The sequence below is a fragment of the Pomacea canaliculata genome, linkage group LG2 (genome assembly GCF_003073045.1).
Source record: "Pomacea canaliculata isolate SZHN2017 linkage group LG2, ASM307304v1, whole genome shotgun sequence".
NCBI lineage: Eukaryota > Metazoa > Mollusca > Gastropoda > Architaenioglossa > Ampullariidae > Pomacea > Pomacea canaliculata.
This window is the reverse complement of record NC_037591.1, coordinates 32,607,945-32,633,157: the sequence shown is the minus strand read 5'-3', so window position 1 is coordinate 32,633,157 and position 25,213 is coordinate 32,607,945. Positions and strand designations below refer to the sequence as shown.

The window sequence follows — 25,213 nt, the reverse complement described above, 5'->3', positions numbered from 1 at the left end:
GTTTCTGTTTATGTTCAATGCCCACCGGTAGGCGAAGTCTCGGATTTCTTTGAGCTATATGCAAATTATGGCGTTTTTTTTCAAACCACAGGAAGATGGCAGGGTACGAGTTCAATCACAGATTTTCTTTTGATGTTTTCGCCACCTGCGCACGACAGCACGGAGATATACTTCGTGGTGAGAGCGAGCTAACAGCAGACGAAAATTATGTGTACAAAACGGTTGGCACTTTGCGTTTACGCAAGCATATTTACATGGAAGTATGAAAAAGTTAAATAAAAATGATTACAATAGGTACGTAACTTTATCAAAGCATAACAGTATGACCACGGACGTATATACGTGTAATGTAAGCAGTGTTCATCCACGTACGTCAAGAATATCAAGATCGAAACACGACGATTCTTCATTTCTAATAGATAAATACAGTATTTTATTTTTAATTATTAACTTCAGAGTCATCTCTATTGCAAGCATTTATGCGATCTTATGTATAGTTAAGGTACTAATATTAAATGATCTCATGTAGTTGTTGCTCCGAGCCAAAAAAAAAAAAAGTGTTGTGCGGAAGGGTGGTCATCACCCGGAAGTTTGCTGAATACAGGCATGTCTTGCCACTGACAAATTTTTCATGTTTCTCTGTCAGACATACTCGAGTGATACACTGCGTAGGCATCCCGCAAACTATGATAAACACACTATTAGTTAAATATTATTGCTTCGACTTCGCGTAAACAACACTTTGCATACTTCGCCTCTGTTATGCTTTCTCGGTCGTATTTCTACGCTGTTTTCCTTTTCAGCTTTGCAAGCATAATATGAAGTACCAACATATTTAAACGAAACAAGATACATATTTATATTTTGATAGATCTTTATAGCAACCATAATTTAACGTTTAAATTTATTAACTCTCAAATATAGTTGAGATTCTTTTTTCCCCTGAGCGTATGTGCTCTGTTCCGCTTTGACGTGAAGAGGTCAACGAGGAAGTTGTGTTTACAAACAAATTTGGCGGAGTGTTCCTCTCCACACACGATTGTTAAAGATCATGACATAACCTTCCTTTGAACGTTAGGTGCAATAGATGGACGAGGAGGTGAGTGATACATAAGATGAAATTAGAGTGATAAGAATCCAGAGTTGAATTGAAACATTTAGCTTCCGATTAGATCGACCTACACCACACGTTTTACTTGCTCTTGCATTTTTGTCCGATAGGCATGCGGTATACTTTTTTCATTACACTTTACTGAATGTCACCATTGGCATTTACTTGAAGGAAAGACTTTAAAACATACGTCATTACCTCGATGACTAAACATTGAAAACCAGATAAACCATCGAACTGAGCATGAAGCTCGACAACAGTTATAATAGAATCGAGAAATATTACATTCATTGTATACTTAAACATTTAAAAGCCTGTTAAGTCTTTAATGCTTACAACATTTTTTGTCTTGTGGTGTTGCAATGTAAACTGAACATACAGTGATAGAAGTATAAACCCAATTTTCTTAATAAAACAATTAATTTGCAAGTATTCTTAGCTTCAGGCTAAACTCTACAATGCAACAACAACAACAACAAATCCCTTACCGGAATATTTGTTTTGTAGTCGGTGAAATAGTTATTTGTACCTCCAGGCTATCAATTATAACTTGTTGCTATAACTGTGTCAGCAGCCAACATGCTTGTCTCATATTTTAGTTAGTAATTTTCTTCAGAAAGGATTGTATAAAGAAGTATAGGTTTGCCTGCAGCAAAAATTAGACCCTTATCATTAGATAAATGATAAATAAAGTATTAATGAAAGACTTGTTTTATGCACTAGCAATGAAATGGAGAGCTTTGAATGTACAAGATATTTATATAAGATAACTGACACTGACAGGGATTTCATATAGGGAATATTTCTTCCTTCTATAGGTGATCGGCAAGAGGCATGATGACTCTAGTACAGGGGCCTGACATTTCACTGGAAAAAGATGACAGTGGACGGATAGATGTTGACTTCCTTCTGCCAAATGGAGTCCTCATTCCCATGCGCATTGACTTCTTCACCTCTCTGGATCTTATCAAAAGAGTGAGTCTGTTTGTACTTGAGGAGCAGCTGACAAAAATATTCGTGGTAACTGGTAGGAATATTATAGATTATTTATAAAGAAAAATCTTTGTTGAGTGTGAATACCATATACATTCTAGGTCAAAGATGGCATCTAGACTACAAGAACATAAAATTATTAAATGATATTCAGTGTATTTTCTGGTCTTCTTTACAGTCCCTATGGCGAGAAGTGGAGAAGTATCCTTTGCATAGCAAGCTCAAACGAGAAGATCACTACAGCTTTTTGTTTGTCAACAGAGTTGGTGAAAAGGTAAGTGCCATTGAAGAACATGTATCCATAATATCTATGACATTTAATTTCAGTTTTTATATGTACCAACATGGGTGGCAAGCTTTTGATTTTACAGTGGGAAAAAACAAATAGTATGCTGTTTGTAGGAAACTGTATAATAGTGTTTTGGAGATACATTTTACTAATTTTTACTCTTTTATTAAATGTAGTTAAAATATAATTTGCATTCATTTAATATCACAGTCAGTTTACCTTGATTATGTAAAAATTACTTACAATGCAGGAAGAGATTTTGGATGAGAGCCAGAACCTTAATGATGTTAGGCCCTTCTGGCCTGCTTTAAAATTGGTGGAGAAGAAACCAAATGGAGGGACCCAGACTCTAGAACGCACTGTCAATAATCTCATTGGGAAAGGTGAGATTATAAAGAAAAAAGTTCATTAATAGAGAAATATCAACTAAATGCTAAATACTACTGAGATAGTGTTTTTAAAAAAAATTTTGCTCAGATAATGTAACTTTATATTGAACCTTATACACACATAGGTAGTTTTACTTACAGTCCTTGGCTATTGAAGAAGGGTAAATGACAGCAGTAATCAAGAGAAGATTATTCTATATACTTGTAGATATGTGAACTTTTAAAAATCACCAATGCAGCAGGAAAAGAAAGATCAATATAACTATTGTACCAGAGTGGTATTTGGATGAAGTTTTTTCGTTTCCCCTCTCAGTTTTAACCCAAAGATGATAAACAGTCATTTTAAAGAAATGGTTGTACTTTTGATTGGTATCATCCAGTTGTTGACCTCTCAACGCATCTACAATTAATAGCATCTATAAACGTGTTGCTTATCTCTTCATCCAAAATCCAAACAGGGCCACAAAAACATGATTCCTTCCAGCCGGCAGAGATTGACTTTTTCCGCAAACAGATGGATGAGCTTTGCCAGGAAATAATAACAACAAGGAGAGGGCAGGTAAGATTGAAGATAATTTTTTCTTTTTTTAAAAAAACAAAACTTTACTGTCTTGGCTTGCTAAGCATTACATTCTTTGTTGATGATTTCCATCATTATGATTAGGGGAGGCAATTCCCATAGGATTTTACCCAAGAATAGGAATAGCTTGAGTCTTCTGCTCCTAGTTTGGAAACTGTTTCTTTGCTGTGTAGTTTATACCTTGTGTTTGGTAGAATCATTGTACACCTACCTATATTTTACTTCATACATCTTTCCTTTTTCACATGTAAATGATGCTATGGTTCCTGCTTCTTTTTATACTCAGACATTTAATTATAAATATTGAAAAATAGTGAAGAAATGCTAATCAGTTTTAGAAAGAATCCCTTATCTCCAATCATCTTGAATGATATAAAGGTAAAAGGCATCTTGCAAATGTTGTTGACCACAATTTAACTTTGATTCTAACGTCAAATCTGTCTATAAAAAATATCCGATGAGGGTCTACTGTCTTCAGAAATTTAGGTCTCAATATAAATGAGATGGTTTTGACAACATTTTACAGAACTACCGTTGAACCGATTCAAACTTTTGGTTTCCTCTATTGTGAGGGTCTGATAGGGAGAAACAAAAATGTGCTTAAAAGGGTGATAAATGTAGATGGAACAGTTATACATGTGCTATCTGAGTGTCAAGTGACGACAAAGACTAAAATGAATCAGGGCAATTTCTGCCCTGTAACAAATACCAGGCACTTTCATCTGTGTTACATTGTCTTAAAAGTAGCCCTCAGAGCAAAAGGGTAGCATTAGATAACTTCTACTTAACATTCTGAGCACTGCGCTAACCATGAACATCAAAACTGTTAGACAAATGCTTGGTGTTCTGTAGACAGCCATGGAGAAGTTTCAATGGCGTCATCCTGTACGGCTACGGAGTTCTCCACAGGTGCCATCACAGCTGGAAAGTCGCCTTGACAATGGGCACATTGTCATAGAAGTTAACTGGCAAAGCTCAGAGGTATTTTGTGTGCATATATATATATCTGTTCATAATTTAGGATTGGGTTTCTGTAATTCTGTTTATAGGTTTTATTAAATGCTTTGTTGGCAAACTTAGATAGGCATTAATTATTTTCTGCTGTCAATAGTTAATTTGAATGAGCACTGTAGCAGGAAAGCCATGTTGTAGATGCTGTATTGGCAGAATGGAGCATGGTCTAGATTGATTATCTTCCTTGTACTGTATAGAGCATGATTCACCAGGCAAAACTTTTCAATGCTATGTAATCAACCAGAATCATGGGTTTAAAGTTTGTATATCACACAGGAAAAATTAAGGCAGTCAGGTGGAAAAATTCTCAGACAGGGTTTCAGTTCTCCTGGCAATGAAGTGTTTGCAATTTTGGGAAAAAATCCATGTGAAACAAGCAAATGGAAATATAAAAGCCTTTTTTATATTCAGTCCAGTAGCTAATAATTTATATTAAAATTATTATTTAACACATAATAAGCATGGAATAATTTGTATTTTGTATACAGCTATATGTAACTTTGTGATTCCTATAGATGATGGATATTAGAAACCCATTTTCCCCTATTTCTTTAGGCAATGCAACAGACCAGTTTCTTTGCTTAAATCCAGAGTAGCCTTTGTGGGAGAGCAAACAGGGTGTTACAGTTTTTTTATATTATGTCCAGAACACTAGTACAAAGCTGAAGCTGAGTGCCCAGTGCTACCCACTAGATGCTGTTCATATGTGTCTGTCCAAACGAGCATCTATCACAGGAGGACCAGTGGCAGACAAAAATGATTATATGCTGAAAGTTTTTGGACTGGATGAGTACATCTATGGAGACTATCCTTTAATTCAGTTCAAGGTGTGAATTGGTAGTCTTATTCTTTGTGCTCATGCATATCAAAAATATACATTTTAAGGTTACAGTAATTCTGTCCCATCATTTAAACAGTTGAATAAATAAGTAGTCACAAGACACGTTATTCACAATGGTTCATGTTTTTGTGTCTATGTCAATTTTCTTGATCAAGTGTCTGATCTTTTTACTTTATTTTTAGTATGTCTACCAGTGCCTAGTGAAAAACATAGCACCACAGTTTTGGCTTGTCTTAAAAGACACTCTTCCAGGTGAGGATGTGGCTCCTGTTGTGGGTATTTTGCAAGAAACTTATTTTAAAAAACCACACTTCTAATTGCTGTTTGTCATAAAATGAGAACAGCTTGTACAGTCTCAGAAAAACCACTGGATCTTTCATATAACAGGATCTGCATATGGAATGAAACATCACATTCTTCTGGGATAAATTTTCTGAAAGAAGTTTACAGATAGATGGATTATGTGTTAAGCAATGACATATTGGGTCTTTAAAAATTGTGAAGACTCTGATCACTTTTTGAATGAATAGTTTCTTATGTACTATAGCCAAAAATTCATGGAAGATGTGGCATATGTCAGATTGAAGTAAATGAGTTGCTGGAAGGTGTGATATACATTCAGTGAAAAATGTATGTGTATTTTTAATAAAAATGTTCAACTTCATTTTGTTTTGAAATACTTTTGCAGATATAGCACCCCCTGTTCCAACTCGCCCCCCACGGCCAGGAACACAGGCACCTACAGCTGTGCCAGAGCAGCAGAGGGATGGAGAATACTGTGTATGGAATGTTGGTGCTCCCTTTAGCCTTAGCATTACAGGACTGTCCAAAGTGCAGCTATCTGACAGTGTCAAGGTACCGTGTTTGGAGGATACACTACAGATTCAATGAAGTTTCATCTTATTCAGACCATTTCTGATAATTGAAATTGATAACTGTAACCCCTAAGCAAAGATTTTAGGTTTTAAACATTTTGTATTCTGAATCAGTCTCGTGCGTTCTGTTTCTCCCTCCCACAAAGACAGTCACATACGGACAACGGATGTTCTCTGTGCTTCTAAGCAGTGGAACTCTTTTTCACATCACATTCACCACTCAGACTCCAAGGCTACATTCAAATGCTCTCTGAAAACATATCTGTTCACAAAGTACTATCCCTGAATTTCTATTCTTAACTCCCTGGCAATACTGTTTGTCATATTAACCATCAAGTACAGCTCCAACTGTTTACAGTATTCTTCATACCTTCATCCTTTGTTTTAAGTTCTGTGCCTGTACATCTCTCACCATCCACTATCTGTTCATTTACATTGCACAGTGAGTGTGATCTATCTTGGTCGTGGTGCTGCGCATTATAAATACCCATTATTATTATCATCTCTTACCATTAATTTTCTTGTTCAGTCCACGATATTTCAGCGTTTCTTGGGTTTGTTTTTTTAAAATGAAAGGCAGGCTTCTTTTAACATATTTATTTCAGGTGAAGCTGTACATTGGACTTTACCATGGTAACGAGGCATTGTGTGAAGTCAAGGAGACTGGTGAGCTATCTGTTCAAGATGGTAGCTGCAATGTCAAAGCAGAGTTATCCTTTGCTATCTCTGTGGCAGACATTCCTCGTTGTTGTCGTCTGTGTTTCACTTTATATGCTGCAGCCAAGAAGAATGCAAAGGTCATTACCTTGTAATAATGTTTTTAACTTGTTTGTATTATTTGTGACCTATGAATTTCACAACTTAATAATAATAATGATCAGTGAGCTTGTATAGCATGGCTCCCTGGCGAATGCCAAAGAAAGATTAAATTCCTGTGGCTTTCTCACTGCAGTAAACGGAAGACTTTGTTTTTGCTCTGCAGAGTGAAATTTTTATAGACAAAGATGTTGATCTAGTAGAGTTAAAATCTATAGGTGGTAAAGGTATTGTTTCTTCCATGGTGAACACAGAAAAGATCAATCAGTAGTCCATAATAATGATGTCTAAAGAAGCTGTTACAATGTCACATAGAATGTCATCAAGAAAGCTGAAAAGTCATTGATTAAAAGTTATCGTTGCTCTGGAGTACATGTGTAGAGATTGTGATCCATTGCAGTTCAGATCTAAATGTAAATTCAGAAGCCGGCTGAACATGAAATCTGACGATATGGAAACCCTCTGACATTAATCCATATATTATCACCTTAATATCTCATCAAAAACAACTACATTTATCGCATAAACATTGTAATTAATAAAGAACTTTGTGACATAATTTTATGTAAATTGTAATGAAACAAATGTGGCAATTTAAATTTGAAATTCACAGAGTGATTTTAGGCCTTGGTGGTCCGAAGTATTTTTTACTTTAGTAAAGTGGTCTGCTGCCCAAAATATTTTGAGAACCACTGGCCTCGGGAGTTGACAAGGGGTAGGGGGGCTTACTGTTTGTTGGTGGTTGAGGTAGGGCGAAAAAAGAGATTTGACCTCTTCCTCCAGAAAAAAAAACCCAGCAACATTTACATCAAACAGGTAATTCAGAAAAAGAAAGAATAGAAAAATACCAAGTTAACACTGTCAGTGGAGTCTGGTTGTAAAGAACAGTGATATCATTTCAGTAATATTATTATCATCATATTAAAGAGAACTGAAATAGTTGGTAGCAAGCTTGATGTACTTCACAAAAGAGTCCAACACAAAAGGCATAAAACAGAGAACTAAAATATGATTGTGAATTGAAAGGGCAAGGAATGTCCACTCATTCATGTTGCTCTTGCATAGTTCAAGATTTCAGACTTATGGTTCAGATCTGTATACCAATGATGCTAGCAGTTTAAAAAAAAATCTGTATATCTAATTATTTTAATCTACATCTTTTTCAGAGGATTTTATATAAGGATAATCTTTCATCTTATATTGCTTTGCACTTCATCTAAATTTAACATACATAGTAGTGGCTCCTCTTTTCATAAAATTGGAAAGGTTATCAGATGTGATTCTAGATTATTACTCTTTTCTGGCAGGATTTCAATCCAGTTGCATGGATGAACACACCTGTGTACGATTTCAAGGGACGTTTGCCCCGTGGGGATAGGGTTCTGCCACTCTGGCCATTTGAAGCCCTTCAGCTTGATGATCTATGCTATCCTATTGGTATGGTTCACTCACTGCAGCTGTGTGTGTGTATAAGATGGTGGAGGGGGAGAAGAATGTATACTTATGGGTCCACATATACTTGTATGTAAATTTGTGTAGAGAAATTTTTTAAGAAGACACTTTTCACACCTTATCTTAAATTTTTATCTTACTGTTACTGTGACTTTGAGGGAAAGCAATTTAATATCTATGAGATTAATAAAAAAAGAAACTCCAGAATATTTCATTAAAATTTGTTCAAAGATCATAATGAATACAGGAGCAGCTTTGCTACAGAATGCACTTCAAGCACTTAAGTTATAGAGTAGATATATTTTACCAGTACCTGCTGATATCTGCAAGCCATTTGGTATGATTTTTTTAAGAATTTTAGCTACTGTTACAGGAACGGTGGCTATGAACTCGCTGGGCCATGATGCAACAACACTGTCCATTAACTTTCCTGACTACAACGTCAGGTCATCGATAGTGTACCCAGCCTACCATGCTGTGAGTTGTTTTAATTGTAGTTTTTATGGTGTTCATAACATCGAAAGTATTCTTGGAGGTCAACAGAATACATTAAAAGCCTTTACCACTGCTGTTTAAAATAAATGACTAAGTATTTGATAATAATTATAATAATAAGGAGTATTTGTATTGTGCTTTTTGGATGATTTGCTCAAAGCACTTTATAGAAATGATATACAAACTGAATCACTAACAACCATGCACCCATATTCATATATAACAGACATTCTCACTTCCACAACAAACACACCTACTCATGCACAAAGTAAATACACACATTATGCATGCTCATTGTCATGACAGGGTCACAGTGAAGTCGCTGTTCTGAAAAGATACATTTTAAGTTTATACTTGGAGGTGGTAAGATAATCAGTGTGATGAAGGCTAACAGGTAATTTGTTAGAAGTTGATGGGGCTTGGTAGGAGAAAGACCCCTGCCATTAAGACATCAGCTATAATAATAATAAAGGTTAATGATAGAGCAAGTTTCCCTAATGGCTCAAAGCACTTTATAAAAAAAATGTAAAACCCACTAAGATAATAGAACAGCATAACAAATTCTGCATTATCTTCATAATCAAACACATACAATTAATCAAAAGCAATCACAAGTGTGCCTTCAGGGCTGTCACCAGTATGTGTGTGTTCATCCAGCTTTTTGGAAATGGATTAGGGTTACAACAGGATGTGCATGAGGTGGAGGGTATTTTGGAAAACTTCCCATGAAATCTTTTGTAAGTAGATGTATAAAGAAAATTTACCAGACTCCTAAAAGGGTTGGGTAACTTAAGGAAGTGAGGAACAGGAAATCGCATTAACCACAGAAAAAAGCTAAAACATTTATGGTTCTAACACCTCACTCTCTTAATACCAGAAGGTTAGACAACAACCTTTGTCTTGTGGAACATAGGTAGTACATATCTTTCTTTAAAATTTATAAGTGATGAATAAATTTATACAAATGTAGTCCCACTAATGTATTTCTCTGATGGTATTAAACACATGTTTGGTGTAGGTAGTTATTGATCAATTCACTCACTTGAAGAGCTGTTCAACTGTAATCCTGTCTGGTCAAAAACCAACCTGTTCTTCTGCTAACAAGTCAAGTTAACAAATAGTCTTGAGGTGATTGTTGGTTACTTTGCGTTACTGTGAGCATCACTTTTCTCCACTGGCTAATTAGGCTAATAGTTCTGATGGTTCATTAGCCAATACTGTCTCAACAGTCTTAGAGCATAAACACTTAAGTCAGACTCATTACCCTGTACTGTTTTGAAATTATCTTCAGATGAAACTTTGATTTAAGTTGCAAGGCAGTAAAATGGTGCAAAAATTATTGTTTTTAACCATTAAATTTTTATGTTAACAAATACTGAACAATTTTCAATGGCAGGTGAAAGAGTTTGCCGCTGAAAAGATGGAGCCCGAGGGAACACCAGGTTCACCTGTGAGTACTTAAGCCATAAACAACAGTTTTTATTATAGATTTTCTTTTTGTTGATATATGGTCTTCCACACTGCAGGATTTTTGTCATTTGCATTTTATCAGTATTTCTCATGTGAAGAAATAGGGCAGCAACACATTTGAACAGAACTTCAGCTGTCGCATTTTGATAGAGAAGCATCTTCAGCATCAGTGGCACCCCTATCACAACTTCATCAACTTTAAAAAGGCTTTGACAGAGTCAGGTACAAGGGACTTTGGCATGTGATGCAAAAATTCAACATGAAAGAGGTCATCAAAATACTGTATAAGAGCTCAACGAGAGCAGTACTACTGGATAACCAAGTGGAAGCCTTCTTTCACATGACAATTGGCCTCTCAATGTCAGTAGTGTCCCCTGTAGCCTGTAAACAGCTCTAAATATTTGGGAACCACCCTCTCCAAAGACAGCAGCTCCAGATTAGATATCCACATCAAGATTGTGACATCACCGGTAGTGGTTGGATTGGATAGGGTTTGGTGCAGTCATAGCATCAGGTTTATTACAAAGTAATGTCACTACAAGTCCCACATAGTTCCAGTTCAGCTTTACAGATGTAAAAACATGGATTCTACTTGCCAATACGGAGAAAAGAATTGAAGCATTTGAAAACAAGTGCCTCAGTTGGCCTGAACATAAAACCAATGATTTTGTTTGAAGCATGGTCAACCCACTTTTAGAATATCTGGAACCCCTACTTGCAACAGGCAGGCAGCTTAAGCTGGTCTGGTTAGGCTTTGTGATCCACTCACCATTGCTGAATGTGTCATAACTACAATGTAACTTTATTAGCTTTGAGAACTTGACATCCAGGAATTTTCTGGTTTTGTAAACTTTTGTAAAATGTCAAAGAAGCAGCTTTTCAGACTTTTTAGGACACCTGTTCTTATTCACATGCCTTTTCTTATTTTACTTATTTTCACTATTTAGAATTAAAATTTTTTTTTAGATAGTTACCTTGGTGCCTTATTTATTGCTCGATTATAATGGTTGTCTTTATTTGTTTAGCTTTTTTTGCACATTGTCAAAGAGGATAGTCTATTGTCAGAATGATGTATTCTGAACCTTCACACACACTAGCCAATCACAACCTGTGTGACACAGTGTACTTCTCCTCAGCTGACACAGTGTACTTCTCCTCAGCTGACACAGTTGTAGAGTGGGCACCTGACTTTGTAGAGAGTTGGGGAAGTTTAATCAATAAGGGAGAGGAACTTGCACTCACAAAAAAGTTTGCCCTGGGATAAGTGTGGTCTGTGAACACCTCGTTTCACAGCAACCATCAGATAATGAAATTACCTTTACCTTTTCCTTTGTTTACACATGTTATCTTTTCCCGTCTTCCTTAAAGGGGATTTATTTTGTTGATCAGTACATGAAGGTGAGCAAGCTTCATCTGGAGCAACTGCATACTGCCCTGCAGCAGGAGGAGCTTTTTGAGCAGGACAAGGACCTTCTCTGGGTGCTGCGGTATGAGATTCGTGAACGGTTCCCTCACCACCTCTCCAAGCTTTTGCAGGCAGTCAAATGGAGCAGTCATGTCGATGTTGCCAAGGTTGACACTTTGTATTTTTGTATTAATATGGAGTGGCTTGCATAAAACCAGCCTGCTTATGCTCCTATTATGGTCATAGGCAGGCTGTTTTTTTTTATGAGCCACCCTGTGTATGTGTGATATGTTTGTAGGAGTGGAGAGAAGAGAGTAAGAATGAAGCAGTAATAACATAGATGATACTTTAGAACATCCTACAGTAGAGCATGATACTGCATTTTACAGGTTGTAATTCTAATTGAATCTTGGCCTCGGCTACCTGTGGACTATGCTTTGGAGCTTTTGGACTGTGAATTTCCTGACTATCATGTCCGCAAGTTTGCAGTGGAGTGTTTGAATGATGCATTAGGGTGAGTACTATCCATACTTTGTTGACCCAAGGAACACAATTTATTGGTCTTCATTTGTCTTTTATTAAATGCTAATGTTTGTTTAGAGCATACTATAAACTGTGATTTACCTTAATTAGCAAATGGTGGTATATTGTAATGCTTTTGTTCTTTCTTTTTCTTTCTTGTGTGTGTGTTTTTTATCATTATTTGTAAGTAGACTTAGAGTTCAGGTAGACTTAATCCCTATCTTTTATTGTTAAAATTTCTAAATCTCTCTGGAATGTATATATTAAGTGTTGACCCTGGCTTAAAATGTGTGTTTATAAAGATTTTTGTCCATAAGTCATTTAATAGGCATTTTGTTTTCTGCAGAGATGATGAGTTATCACAGTATCTGCTACAGCTGGTTCAAGCTATCAAATATGAAACATACCTAAGTTGCCCTCTTGTGAAGTTTCTCCTGACACGGGCACTGAAAAATGAACACCTGGGACACAAGCTTTTCTGGCTTCTCAAGTATGTTCAATTATTTTTCCACACATAAATTAATGAAGGTTATCTAAGCAAAAAAAAAAAAAAAAAACAGCTCTCTTCTTACTGTGCATTGTCATTTGTGAATTATGATTTCATCAAGTACGCTTACACTCTGAAGCTTTTTTTTTAATACTTTGCATTCTTTGCTGTTTGAATTTGTAAAAAATTTGTTTGATGACAGTGTGAACTACTGTTGTCCTTACAGGTCAGAAATGCACAATCCAGCAGTAATGGTACGATACTCCTTGATCCTGGAGTCATATTTACGAGCTAACCGAGAACACCTGCTGGCACTGGTCAAACAGAAAGATGCCCTGAGCAAACTCACATTTGTCAATCAGCTTATCAAAATGGATCGCTACAGGCTGGAGGACCAGGTATTCAATGAAAAAGTGTTGCTGACTGATAAATTGCAGGGGTAGAAGTATGTTGCATATTGGACACGGAAGAGGAGGATCTTCCCAAAATACTTAGGTATTTAAGAAGTGTTGAGATGTTGCCGGAGTGACGGTGTGAAGATGTAAATACCTTGCTGGAATGATTTTATGATGAAGTTAGTGTGTTGCATGGGGATTATTGTGATAAATCTATTACCAATAATTATGCAAGAATTGTCATGTGTCTACTGTTTTCATGAGCTAACAGTGAATTCATGTCAGGGACTTTAATGTCTTGCAGAAATCACGTGAACAAGCACTGACAGACATGAGGTCTGTGCTGAGCCAAAAGAATTATGGAGTGATTCTTTCAGATCTATACAGCCCCTTGTCTCCTCTTTTCAAGCTCCAGAAACTGGAGTGAGTGATATTAATAATAACACCGACAGATTTAAAACATGAGTAATTGGAGTAAGTGATATAAATGACACCGACAGATTTAAAACATTAGTAACTGAAGTTAAGTTAGATTTAAGATATTCCCATCCATTACATGGAGTTCAGTACAATTGTAAAGAGCAACAAGATTTTGAAGCAATCCAATGTGTACAAAAGTGAATAGCGAATGAGAATATATGAAGACTGTGTATTATATAGTGATATCAAAGGAAAGAGCCTGTAAATAAGGCATAGATTGGAGTACAGAATCTGTGTATGTTTGTGTGTATGAGAGACTCAGTGACTGAAGGATTGTTTATCAGTTTCTACATACCTGTGTATTGGTATGTACATTATCTTCAGGGTATCACAATGTCGAGTTATGAACTCCAAGAAACGTCCTCTGTTCCTTGTGTGGTCTAATGCGGATCCTGTTGGCCCTGACATTTGTATTATCTATAAGAATGGAGATGGTAAGAACAGAAACAATTTTATGTCGTTGTTTCAGACTTGATAGAGATCCTGTCTTTCTCTTGATATAGGTGTGTGTGCGCGCGCATGTGCATAACTTTAAGAACAAGAGATGACCTTGGGAGTGTCATAATATTTTTTTAACATATGTTTATGAAACCTTTCATGGGAAGTTTTCCAAATATCGTCTTTATCATGCAGCCAACTGTGGATTGTATGTGCCTATTATTTTTTTGTGCTGTTTTGAGAGCAGTGACTAAATATTAAAGGGAGAGTACTGCTGTCAGATTCATTTCCTTTTTTCAAATCATTCATTTGCATGCTTCATTTGTTCAGAGCATTGTGTGAATTGGAAGGTAGTAGTATTATTATAATGTAAAACTTGTGTATTGTTATTAATCTATAGATCTTCGTCAAGACATGCTGACATTACAGATTTTACAACTCATGGACCACATCTGGCAAGCAGAGGGTCTTGATCTCAGGTAAGGCGGATTACCAATGGCTATCTTATCTGTGTTTTTGAATAACTTATTGGATGTTCTTTCTGCCTCACATGAAAACTTTGTAAACAATAGTAAGTACTTATCATGAAGAGGTTTTATGAGCAGTACTTATGCTACTTTTGCTTCCATTGTCTGCAAACTTTGGGATGTGTGGAGGCAGATAATCTAAATATTAAACACTGATATCTCAATCAGAAGACATGTACACCAGCCAGTTGAATACCCTTATGATTCAGGCTACTTTTCCCAGTTGGCCTAGCTATAGAGTGGGTACCTGACTTTATCAGTTGTTGGGGAAGGTAATAAAGAAAAGGAGAGATGGGCACCACCTTCACAAAGAACAAATCTACATGCATTGTGCATTAAATGCATCCTAAATGAAGCCATTCATGTATGGAGAATAGTTCCAGTGTACATGTCATGGAATGAACCCATTCATGTGTTAACAAAATAAAGCCATACACCTGTTACAGAATGAACCCATACATGTGTATTGCCACTGGGCCGGAGCAGGGTTTGATAGAGGTGGTGACAGAAGCCCAGACCATTGCTGACATCCAGAAATGGTACAAGAATAATGCATTTGACAAGCGTGCCTTGTTTGAATGGCTGAAAACCAATCACCGCACTGAAGAAAGGTAAGGCACTATGATCATGGGTGTGTGACTGTGCCTAAAAGAAGGTGGAAATCACTTGTGTACAGTCAAAAATACTCATTTTACTAAAGGATTTGCCAGTTAGTCATTTCGTAATAGCAGAACAGAAGAGCTGAGAAGTATGGCGGGTAAATGTTTTATCCCTCAATGTAGGTGATGTTTTAAACTTTTATTAAAACTTTAATATTTATATTCAAGGTAAAGTAAAATGTTTAAGTTTTAAAATGTTAAAACTTTTGATCTATGGCCTTTTGGTTCAAATTCTTCTGATACAACAATTATATGTGTTTGACTTTTAAAATGGCAAAGGCTTAGTTCTGATGCCTTGATTTATTTTAGTCTTGACCGAGCCGTGGAAGAATTCATGCTGTCATGTGCTGGCTACTGTGTGGCAACATATGTTCTTGGCATTGGTGACAGACACAATGACAACATCATGATGAAGAAATCTGGACAGGTCAGCACTGTCATCATGTTTCCATATTCAGCTGTAACTGGTCTCATCAAATATGTACAATAGTTTCGTATGCAACAGTAGCAGTCATCACATGCATCCAAACATCCACTACCTCTAGCTGTCTGGTGGTTTGAATTTTCTACTACACCTTGTGAGATATGCCAGAATAGTTCTTGTGAATTGCTAAGAACATACATGCACCTATTATGGTTAGATACTTTCCACATACTTTGTAGGAGGCATACAAAGCATGCTGTAAAGTTATATGTACATTTTTTTGTCAAAATTATGTGCAGCTGTATATGTCTGTTATCTTTTGTCCAGCTATTCCACATTGATTTTGGTCACTTCCTTGGAAACTTCAAGAGTAAGTTTGGAATGAAGCGTGAGAGAGTTCCTTTTGTTCTCACCACACACTTTGTGCATGTCATCAAGAAGGGAGAAACTAACAACTCCAACTTTGAGAGGTAAGAATATGTGTTGAGGTAATAAAGAGAAGCAACTAAAGGAAAGCTAGTGCTGAGTAGTGTGCAGTCAGCCTGTGTGGAATCCTATTTTTGTCCTGCCTGTGATGCAAAGCTTTGTGTGATGCTCATCCCTGAGTTACTTAACAGTAAGAGTCATATTTCAGAAAAATGCCTCATTAGATTTTATCATTGTGTGAACATCATATAAATCTATATGAATCTATAAACATGCATAGTAAATCCTCTGTGTGGGTGTGGGCATGTATTTTTGCATGTGTATGTGTGTGTGCAGGTTCCAAGAGACCTGTGAGAAAGCCTACCTTATACTGCGAGCAAAAGCCCACCTTCTGATCTCTCTCTTTATGATGATGTTGTCCTCTGGGATTCCTCAACTCACCTGTCGTAAAGATGTAGACTACTTAAAGGAAACTCTGGTGCCACACCTGTCTGAAGCTGATGCCAGAGAACATTTTCGTGCAAAGTTTAAAGAGGCACTGAAAAATTCCTGGACAACAAGTGTAAACTTCTGGTTCCACATCAAGGCCAAAGACTAAATGCATCTTAAAGCCATAGAACTTCAAGACTGAATATGTGTGTGTGTGTATATATATATACACACGCATACATATGCATTTTTTTCTGAGTTACTGTTAAAAAAACCCGACATCCTTAAAAGAGACTGTTATTTGATTTCTTCTCCAGAACTTTCCAGAATATGCTGCCATAGGAGGATCACCAGAACAAACCAAATTGTAATGATTGTAATGATTACATTTCTGAAGGATTTGTGGTGCTTTGCAGTCAGTGTTTCTGCTTGAAGGAGGTATTGTCAGATCAGCAGCACCAGTCACAAGACATTGCTGAGCATACAATGGAATGATTCCCGGTTTCTTTACACATTTAGAGAAGCAATTGATCAAAACTGTGTTTCAGCAATGTGTTCATGGGTTATAGGATGTGTACATGCATGTGCTGTGCTTGTGTTTAAGTAGGCATGTCTGTTTTTGCATGAGTCTCCAAGCATATGAATGTGAATATGGAAATAATGTCTATTAAACAGTCATTCACATTCATCAAAACTCCTCATCAAATCTGAGGTCATGAGACTGTTCCATGTTGAATAGAATAACTTTACTGTCTGATATTAACTTTTTGTAAAAGATATTTGGACTAAAGAAAATGAGCACAAGATTAATAAAATAATAAGATACTCAAACTGTTTCTCAGAACAATTTTAATGACTCATGACCCAACGATCAAGAAACAAAATAAGATATAGTTATCATACCAGTTTAAGCATACAAAGATTGTTATGTTACCAGAAAAGTGAATTTTTTATGACTGTGTGATATGTTTATCTGCCTGAAGTAAAGAATTATATTTATCATAAGAAAATAACTTTGTGCTTTTAACCATTAAAATATGATGTTGGAAGCTGCTAGCAATATCACTTCTTCCAGAAATAACACATAGTATGTTAATAGCATCATAAACATATTGAAAAAAACCTTGGTTATAAACCCAGGCTGTTTGTAGGCTGTGTATGCATTTGTGTGTGTCATTAACTTGAGCACAAGAATACTTTGCATTCAATTGTTTTTTTTTTTGTAAGTTCTTTCTGGAACCTCTAGTATTACTAATGCATTTGTTTTGTCAGGCAGGATGACTAGAAGTTGATTGCTTTTCAATATTTAGAGTGGATGTTATGTACTCTGTTATCTGATTTACCTGTCTGTATGACTGAAAATTACTAGATTTTTATGGAAATGTTTTTGAAAGTAAATTTAGTACAACAGTAGGCTTACATGGTTAAATTTATCAGAGCGAATAGTTTATCCAGTTTTACTGTTGCATGTCTTTCTTAAGGGATGATTTAGCATACTGTGATTGTCTGCTTAACGTGACACAACTTTGGGTTATACTTTGTGATAATTTACTGCAGCAGATATATTATAAATAAGCCTGTTTGAAGAGATTTGTGCCTGCAATGTTATCAGGTGAGCTGCTAACTCTGCTAATTTAATCAAACTTATTATAACATTTTTACAGAAGTTCTTCCTTTTGTTTGAGAAAAGATATAGGGTTTTGCATCTTTCTTCCCAGTTTGTGACAATTCATGAGGATGTGAACTATGGTCTGTTCGGAGTGTACACGAAAATGTATGATGGTCGGTTGATGAAACTGAATAGCAAGATGGTTAATGAACCATTTTGAAATGATCATACAGTTTCAGTTTCCATGAATAGAACATCAACAGAAATGGAAAACTTTATCCAAGATGACATAAAAGGTATCACATCAAGATAACATGTTTATGCTTTTATAAACTCTAAAATTGTTCAGCAGGTGATTTCAGCATGTAGTTATTTTATTTAAATACAAAATCTGCTTCCAACCGAAGTGCTTTAAGAGATGGCTACCTCAAGTAAAAGTATTTTTTGTTTTTGAATTAAGTAATTTTTTCCCTATTTGTCAGCAACTAGACAGACTGTAGTTTAAGTGTTAATTTACATGCAGCTACAGTGTTTTTAGTGTGCTCTACATGAAGTTTCTAGAAAGGCATAAATATTTTGACTGATACCTTCATTTTGGAGGATTTTAACTCTTTGTCACATTCCACTAGAAGCAGTTCTGCAAATGTTATGAGTAGGTAAATAAATATTATAGAAATGGCATTTGATCCCATTCACATTCCAGAACTGGTAAGAACAAAATATTCATGATGTCAACCATATGCACATTAGGATGGATCTGTTAGAATGTGGTAAACAGTAGTTGCACAGGTTTTAACTGTAATAGCTTTCAGCAGATACCCATGACTAGATGTTGGTGTGTAGGATCTGCTGCTTGTGTGTTGTGGTAAAATGTCATGATTATATATATATAAGAACACCTAATATGAAAGCAGTTATGGTTTATCAACACTGATCTTTATTGGGTTAAGCAATGTTGAATGAGTTGGCAAAAATCAAAATGTGAAGATAAATGTGCTGGAGGTGTTCTTTCTAAATAAAACATTCTCCACGAAGCGCCAGTTTCACAAGTTCAGTTATAGCACAAATAAACTCTTTTGCACAGAAGTTACAAAACTAATTTTAGATTATTACAAGTGTAGTTGCACTCCAGGCACAATAATACATTCAGTGACTTCGATGTTACTTTATTTTATTTCCACTGATTTGCACCTGTATTACAGGACCTTGTTATTACACGTTAATGAAACCAGCGACAGAAACAAATCTATGCAAACGAAGATAACTTGTTTTCGTTATATCAATTTCAAGCTGAGAAATGTTTGGGTTTTCTTTTGGTTTGTACCTCTCCTTAATTGTCAGATGCTCTCATACTTGCTTGAGGCATTTCATGTATTCATGATTTTATGAGGTAAAACCATCTTGTATTACCTCTTCAGGAAAACAAAACCTGGAGGGTGGGTGGGGAGAAAGCAGGGACAAATGGGCACCAAATCGTGTCTTCTAAAATGTGTCATGTCTTATACAATGGGAACTTATTTTCCTCTTGTGGAAGGTCTGTAAGATTCTCACTGGTGTTGATACTTGTTGAAATTCTGGTTATCTGCTAGAAACTGTGCAACTCAAGTAAGCTACGTACCATAATAAAAGCCCACATCTGTTATACATCGTTGTTCGTTTTTCATGGCTTATTATTATTAAAAAAATGGTGCTTATGTTTTTCTTTCACTATCTTGCGTGTGTGTACATACATGCTTGCTATACGAGTCATATGTCACATTCATTCAGATGGCATACATAGTTTTATTTTATGGATTCCGAGACCAAAAGTTTGCAAAAAATACAATATGTACTGATGGCCTGATCTATCCCACAAGACTTCTCTGTTAACACACATCCTATACAGTTTGTGAACTTTACAGTTCATGATAATGGGTAGTTTTTTTCTTACCACCAGTATTTTTAAGTAGAACTCTCTACTTGATAAAGTCTGTTGATAAATATATCATGAAGTTTGTTCATACTGCTAATGAATTAAAGTGACACATAGTTCTTAAACTTTATTTGCTGACTATTCAATTATTGTTATCAAATGGAAGGGTACCAGGCAACTATTTTTATGTTCTATTCATGCAATTCATTTTTGAAGACATTTTTTTTTTAAATTGAGAGCATTCACACTATTGTTTGTACACATTACTGCACCAAATAATCTATGCAGGTTAAATATGATATGCCTTCCTCTACCAGTCCATCAAAATGTCATATTTATGCAAATATCAATAAAACATTGTTGAGACATTGAAGTTCAGTGGTGATTGATTCTGATGGGTGATAGCTGATTGAATGTTTATACATATTAAAATCATGTGTAATATTCATGTGAGAACTTAAAAAATTGATGAGGAATGTACACAGTATGGGCTGTATGTGAATGAGTGCAAGGAGAATTGGAGAATAACTTCATAAAGTGGCTGGAACTGGTTATGCAAAACAAACAAACAGAAATAATCACCTTTTTTTTTAAAATATGCCCAAATTGTATGTAGTGCAGTGTTTAATATACAATCACGGGATGTTTTGGAAAGCCAGTCAGTTTGCTGTTGCAAAAAGGTTTGTTCTGAAACAAATTTTACCTTGAAAGACCCCTCCCCCCCAAAAAAAGTGAAATATTTGAAATAAGGTTGTGCTGTGATCGAACATATAGCTTCAAACATACCCACATTTTAAAATTTTGAAGTTTTAAAATTTTGAGATCATCATGAGAAGCTGCATCCCTTAGCTGACAATCTGGCTTGGAGGCTTTTTCAGTTGCCGTTCACCACACATAGTGAACCCATGGAGCTGAAAATACAAGACCAACAAACAGAAGCTTAAAAAATTAAATAAATCAACATTTCACTTATTTGCAATCCTTGATTATGTTATGTCTTGCATATATAGGTATGTGAGTGTCTCTCTTTGTGTTGCTGTGGCACCTGAACGCTGACATTTAAAAGTGATTTTTCAAGGGTATTAATTTCTTATACCATGGTGAACAGAATTCCAAAGATGATGAACCCTAAAAGATGCAGGTATATTGTGAACAGAAATGGTTGAAGCCCCTACCCCACGGTGAACATTAAGGCAGGATGGAGGTAGAGAGTTTGAAGGTATAGATATATCTTGAAATGAATTAAACCAATCATTTGGGACAAAGTTAACTCTCGTGCAAGCCTTTAATTCCTGTTGCTTAGAGGCATGTAAGCCCGACTGAAGAATGTCTAGGTTAGGCTTCTGCGGACTGAGGACTTACCGTACTGACAGATGTAGCCGCGGGAAAGGTTACAGGGCACGTCCAAGTACCGGTAACTTGTGGCTGTGTCTTCTATGTTTCCACAGTTTTCGGGGGCTGAAAATAAGTCAAACAAATAAGGCAGGGTTAGGGTTAGAGATTACGAAGAGCAGTCGTAATGGTAGTAAAAACAGCTATAGAGGTTCAACAAGTACGATGGAGAGAATCTTAATTAGTAGCTACAGTCGTAGTCGTAGGTGTGTAGTCGTAGTCGTACAGTCGTAGTCGTAGGTGTTGACCGACGGCAATGCTGTGAATGGTGTACCAACGTGACGTAGTACACTGTTATCAGCGCTCGTTGATAGCAGGTGCGAATTGTAGCAGATAATTAATTAACGGATGGGTTTTGGTAGCTGACATTTACAGTTTAGTTTTATATCGCCTATATATCTACTGATATCTGAAAAAAAACAACAACAACAAACAAACGCAAACCGTTCAGGTTGGTCTTCAGCAACGACTTTGCTATGAGAAAGTTCGTTATCCACAGTAGCTGTTACCGACATAGCAAATATTATCGAGCCTCGTTTTTTAGTCTTGACACACTTCGGTCGACATAAAAAAGTAAAAAAATCGACAATTAATAATTTCTTAATGAAGGCGAGGCTGCATGAAATTATAAGCTTGAAATTGCAGGAGACATTCAGCATAGCTGTGAGGCCAAGATGATTACCAAAAAAACAAAAAACAAAAAAAAAAAAAAAAAAAAAGAGAAAAAAAAGGTGAAAGAAAGACGAAGTAAACAGAGGTATTGTGCTGACATACCACTTCCGAGCTTGTAGTTGTCCGGCTGACCGTTGTACCATGGAGGTCGTTGTAGACTGCAGACTCCTCCTGTCGCGCCCCAGATTAGAACACCATCAGACCTGCGGACAATATCTGCACCAGACATCCCAAAACATGGGTTAGTACAAACGATCCAGTCTGATGACAAGTTCAGTCTCTCTACCTACAGTAGAACCTGATTACAACCTCACTCTCTTCCCCTCCCATCTCTTCCTGCAGGCATACATTTATACGATGCGCAATGCTCGTGATGATGTTTATTTTTCATCATTTGCCTGCCTTGCAGTAGTTTTGATTCTAGTGGTCTGTGGAATAATAACAATACAAATATGTAAGACAAAGTCCTAAACCCCTTTTAACATTTATAGAGCTATAGACAATAAAGCTAGCATAATTCATCATGCAGTCTCAAATTAATATTTTATTTTGCGTACGAAAGATGTATTGGCAATAAACATGTATCAGCAGGATATGTATTTACTAGTAATAAAACGTGTTTACTCATAAAATCTCATAATTAAGGTGTGTTTACTATAGCTGGTAAGTCGTTTATTCATAATAAACGCGTTCACTATATACAAGGTGTGTGTTTCACTTAGCAGCTATGTAGGGACATGGCAGGGTGGATCGGGTACCAATATATAGCTTTCTAGGGGCATTACAGGGTATTAGGATGTAAAGTTTGCAACCATGGGGCAGGTGTGCCGCCCGGTGACTGGTGGTGCTGTAATGAATATTTGACCACCTCTTAAATTTCCATTGTAATGCAGGGTGAGGTACATTACCGATGTAGTAGTTCTTTTTGAGCCCGAAGTTTGGCAGTTTGCTCAGAATGCTCTCTAGAATAGGAGAATCAAGAACGGCCAAGCGGCCGAATTTCTGGCTACAGATGGAGCGCGCCTGGGACCAGTTGACAAAGACTGGAGGATCTGGCACCACCTCCAGGCAGGTGTTATTCAGGTACAGGTGACCATCGTAGCAAGGGGATGCTGTCCAGAAAAGGACCACACTTTAATTTGCACATATCACATTCCTCTATGATGCTCACTCACCGTCCTCATTCGTTCGTTTACTTTACATCTCTCCATCGTCAACTCATTTTTTCTACTCATTTGGAGAAAGACCTTTCCCCTTAACTGAACTACAGTCACTTTGTTTCTTTTCCTCCTTTCTTACAACCAACACTGCCTCCTTCGATTTATATACAGATATTTATATATCAATCAAAACTATATTAATTCTTGTAAAAGTATGCAATGGCCCTCCTGAATGGGTTTACGTGTTATTTATATATAATACGCGTGTATACAAGAAAAAGAGATCCATTACCATACCATTTGCGAGTTCCTTCAGAGTAACATCCTGAAAGAAACATAAGTTTTTTGTTTGGTATACGTTGTCTAAGCTGCTAAAACATATTATCTTGCTTTCAAATAAATTGGTTTCCCTTAAATCCCTTTTAACTGATTTGAACAATAAAGACAACACACACAAAAAAAAAAATTTCGACGTGAGTCCACCTCGAGCAATATTTATGGAATGAGCAGAATGTAAGTTTCTGATGCTAATTTCACTGTTTTAAAATTCGGACAAGCCACGAAAACTGAGAACATGACAGGTGAAATCATCTTTCTTGACCCACCAGCTGTTAAACAAGTCGAAAAGATTAATGGATTAACATGCAGTGACAGAAAAAATTTTTTATTCTCCTTCACCGGAGAAGCCAACCTATCACTCAGTACCTGCGGACCTGTCGGGATGACCTTCTGGTAATAGCGGAACTCGGGACCGGACCTCGAAATGTTCACATCGTTCCACCTGTCGTCTGCATTGTTCATCTCGCACGTGCCATCGTCGGCGCGATGGTTGACGGTCCAGCACCCCGTCTTCTGCGTGCACGAGGTCAGGCATGACACGACTGACGACGGCTTCCGGGTCGCGATCACGTGACCCAACAGCCGGGCATTGTCGGTTGCCGTCCAGCTCCAGGAGTGATGATAAACGGCCGCCGACGACCAGGAGACGATGACACAGACGATAGTGGCGATGATGTTCAGGTAAGAAATGTTGTCTATAATGCCTCTAGCGTAGAGTTTGCACGGGGACATCTTAAAACTGTTCCTCTCCCGAAATTCTTTGCAGGTCAGAAGTTCGCTTCTGCTCGGAAAAAGGGGAGTTAAGCAGTACTAGAATGGGATTTATTCTGAAGCCAGGGAAAAAACCAACTAAAAAAATCTTTGAGCTCAAACAAGTAATCTAATAAAACTCACAAATAGCTGTATCTTTTAAAACCTCGTGTTTGTGTAAGTTCATTTTAACTTTACAGTTTACATAGTTGAAACTATGTTTGGGGTTCTGCAGAACGAGGTATATAAAGATCCCATAATATACCTCCGGCTATATATATATATGCTACTGGATCAGCGAATAGTTTAATCATTGAGTTAGCAAGCGTGTACTGTGTTTCCCAAGGAATAAAGTCGAACAATATGGAGGCCAAGAGTATGCGAGTATTTAGTGTAATCAGTCTGATAATATTTAACTTAAGGTGAACGGAGATTTACAATATACTGATGCTGAGATTGAGATGCATTGGCTTTGATGGTATTTTTTTACACTGATTTTTTTTTCATAATTTAAACCTGTAGTTCTGCTGGTATTGTAGATACAGTACCTATTTGTTATCTCAACATTATTTGTCCATCCCAAATGTTGGGCGAGAGGCGAGGGTAGCTTTATAAAGAACTAAGGGTACCATGGGGAAAATCCGTTCTATCACAAAGTTTGTCGAGATGTAGGGGAGGTGAAATAATGGATGGAGACATAAGAAGTTAAGATTGTAAGCAGGATGAATGTGCAAGCAAAGTACACTCAGTTGAATATATTGTATATATACACACAAGCATACACACATTAAATGTAAGTGGTAATAACGGTAAACTCTCTTACCTGATTACTCTGCTCCCTTCACATACAAAGCAATCAGTA

At 36.6% G+C, this 25,213-nt stretch overlaps 2 protein-coding genes across 3 annotated transcripts; one reads left to right on the top strand and one right to left on the bottom strand.

The window, feature by feature from the left end:
- Positions 1 to 946: 946 nt before the first annotated feature.
- On the top strand, positions 947 to 20,404 carry LOC112556149 (phosphatidylinositol 4,5-bisphosphate 3-kinase catalytic subunit beta isoform-like). Its single transcript, XM_025224873.1, has 24 exons — positions 947 to 1,099; positions 1,930 to 2,086; positions 2,283 to 2,378; positions 2,644 to 2,776; positions 3,241 to 3,341; positions 4,215 to 4,343; positions 5,024 to 5,203; positions 5,400 to 5,469; positions 5,906 to 6,072; positions 6,698 to 6,889; positions 8,216 to 8,345; positions 8,734 to 8,837; positions 10,252 to 10,305; positions 11,715 to 11,897; positions 12,120 to 12,244; positions 12,599 to 12,742; positions 12,966 to 13,137; positions 13,439 to 13,557; positions 13,939 to 14,048; positions 14,453 to 14,531; positions 15,026 to 15,190; positions 15,548 to 15,665; positions 15,990 to 16,132; positions 16,425 to 20,404. The coding sequence occupies exons 2-24, from the start codon at positions 1,946 to 1,948 to the stop codon at positions 16,684 to 16,686; spliced, it is 3,117 nt and encodes a 1,038-aa protein (XP_025080658.1). The 5' UTR covers positions 947 to 1,099; positions 1,930 to 1,945; the 3' UTR covers positions 16,687 to 20,404.
- LOC112556150 lies at positions 20,258 to 24,265 on the bottom strand. Of its 2 annotated transcripts, XM_025224875.1 has the most exons (6): positions 23,968 to 24,265; positions 23,560 to 23,587; positions 23,011 to 23,214; positions 22,205 to 22,318; positions 21,401 to 21,496; positions 20,258 to 20,949 (listed from the first exon to the last, which is right to left on the bottom strand). In XM_025224875.1, exons 1-6 carry the CDS (start codon positions 24,061 to 24,063, stop codon positions 20,924 to 20,926), a joined length of 564 nt encoding a protein of 187 aa, XP_025080660.1. In that variant the 5' UTR covers positions 24,064 to 24,265; the 3' UTR covers positions 20,258 to 20,923. The 2 variants fall into 2 exon arrangements, with proteins under 2 accessions (XP_025080660.1, XP_025080659.1); XM_025224874.1 differs by lacking the exon at positions 20,258 to 20,949 and having other exon boundaries at positions 21,150 to 21,496.
- Positions 24,266 to 25,213: the final 948 nt, after the last annotated feature.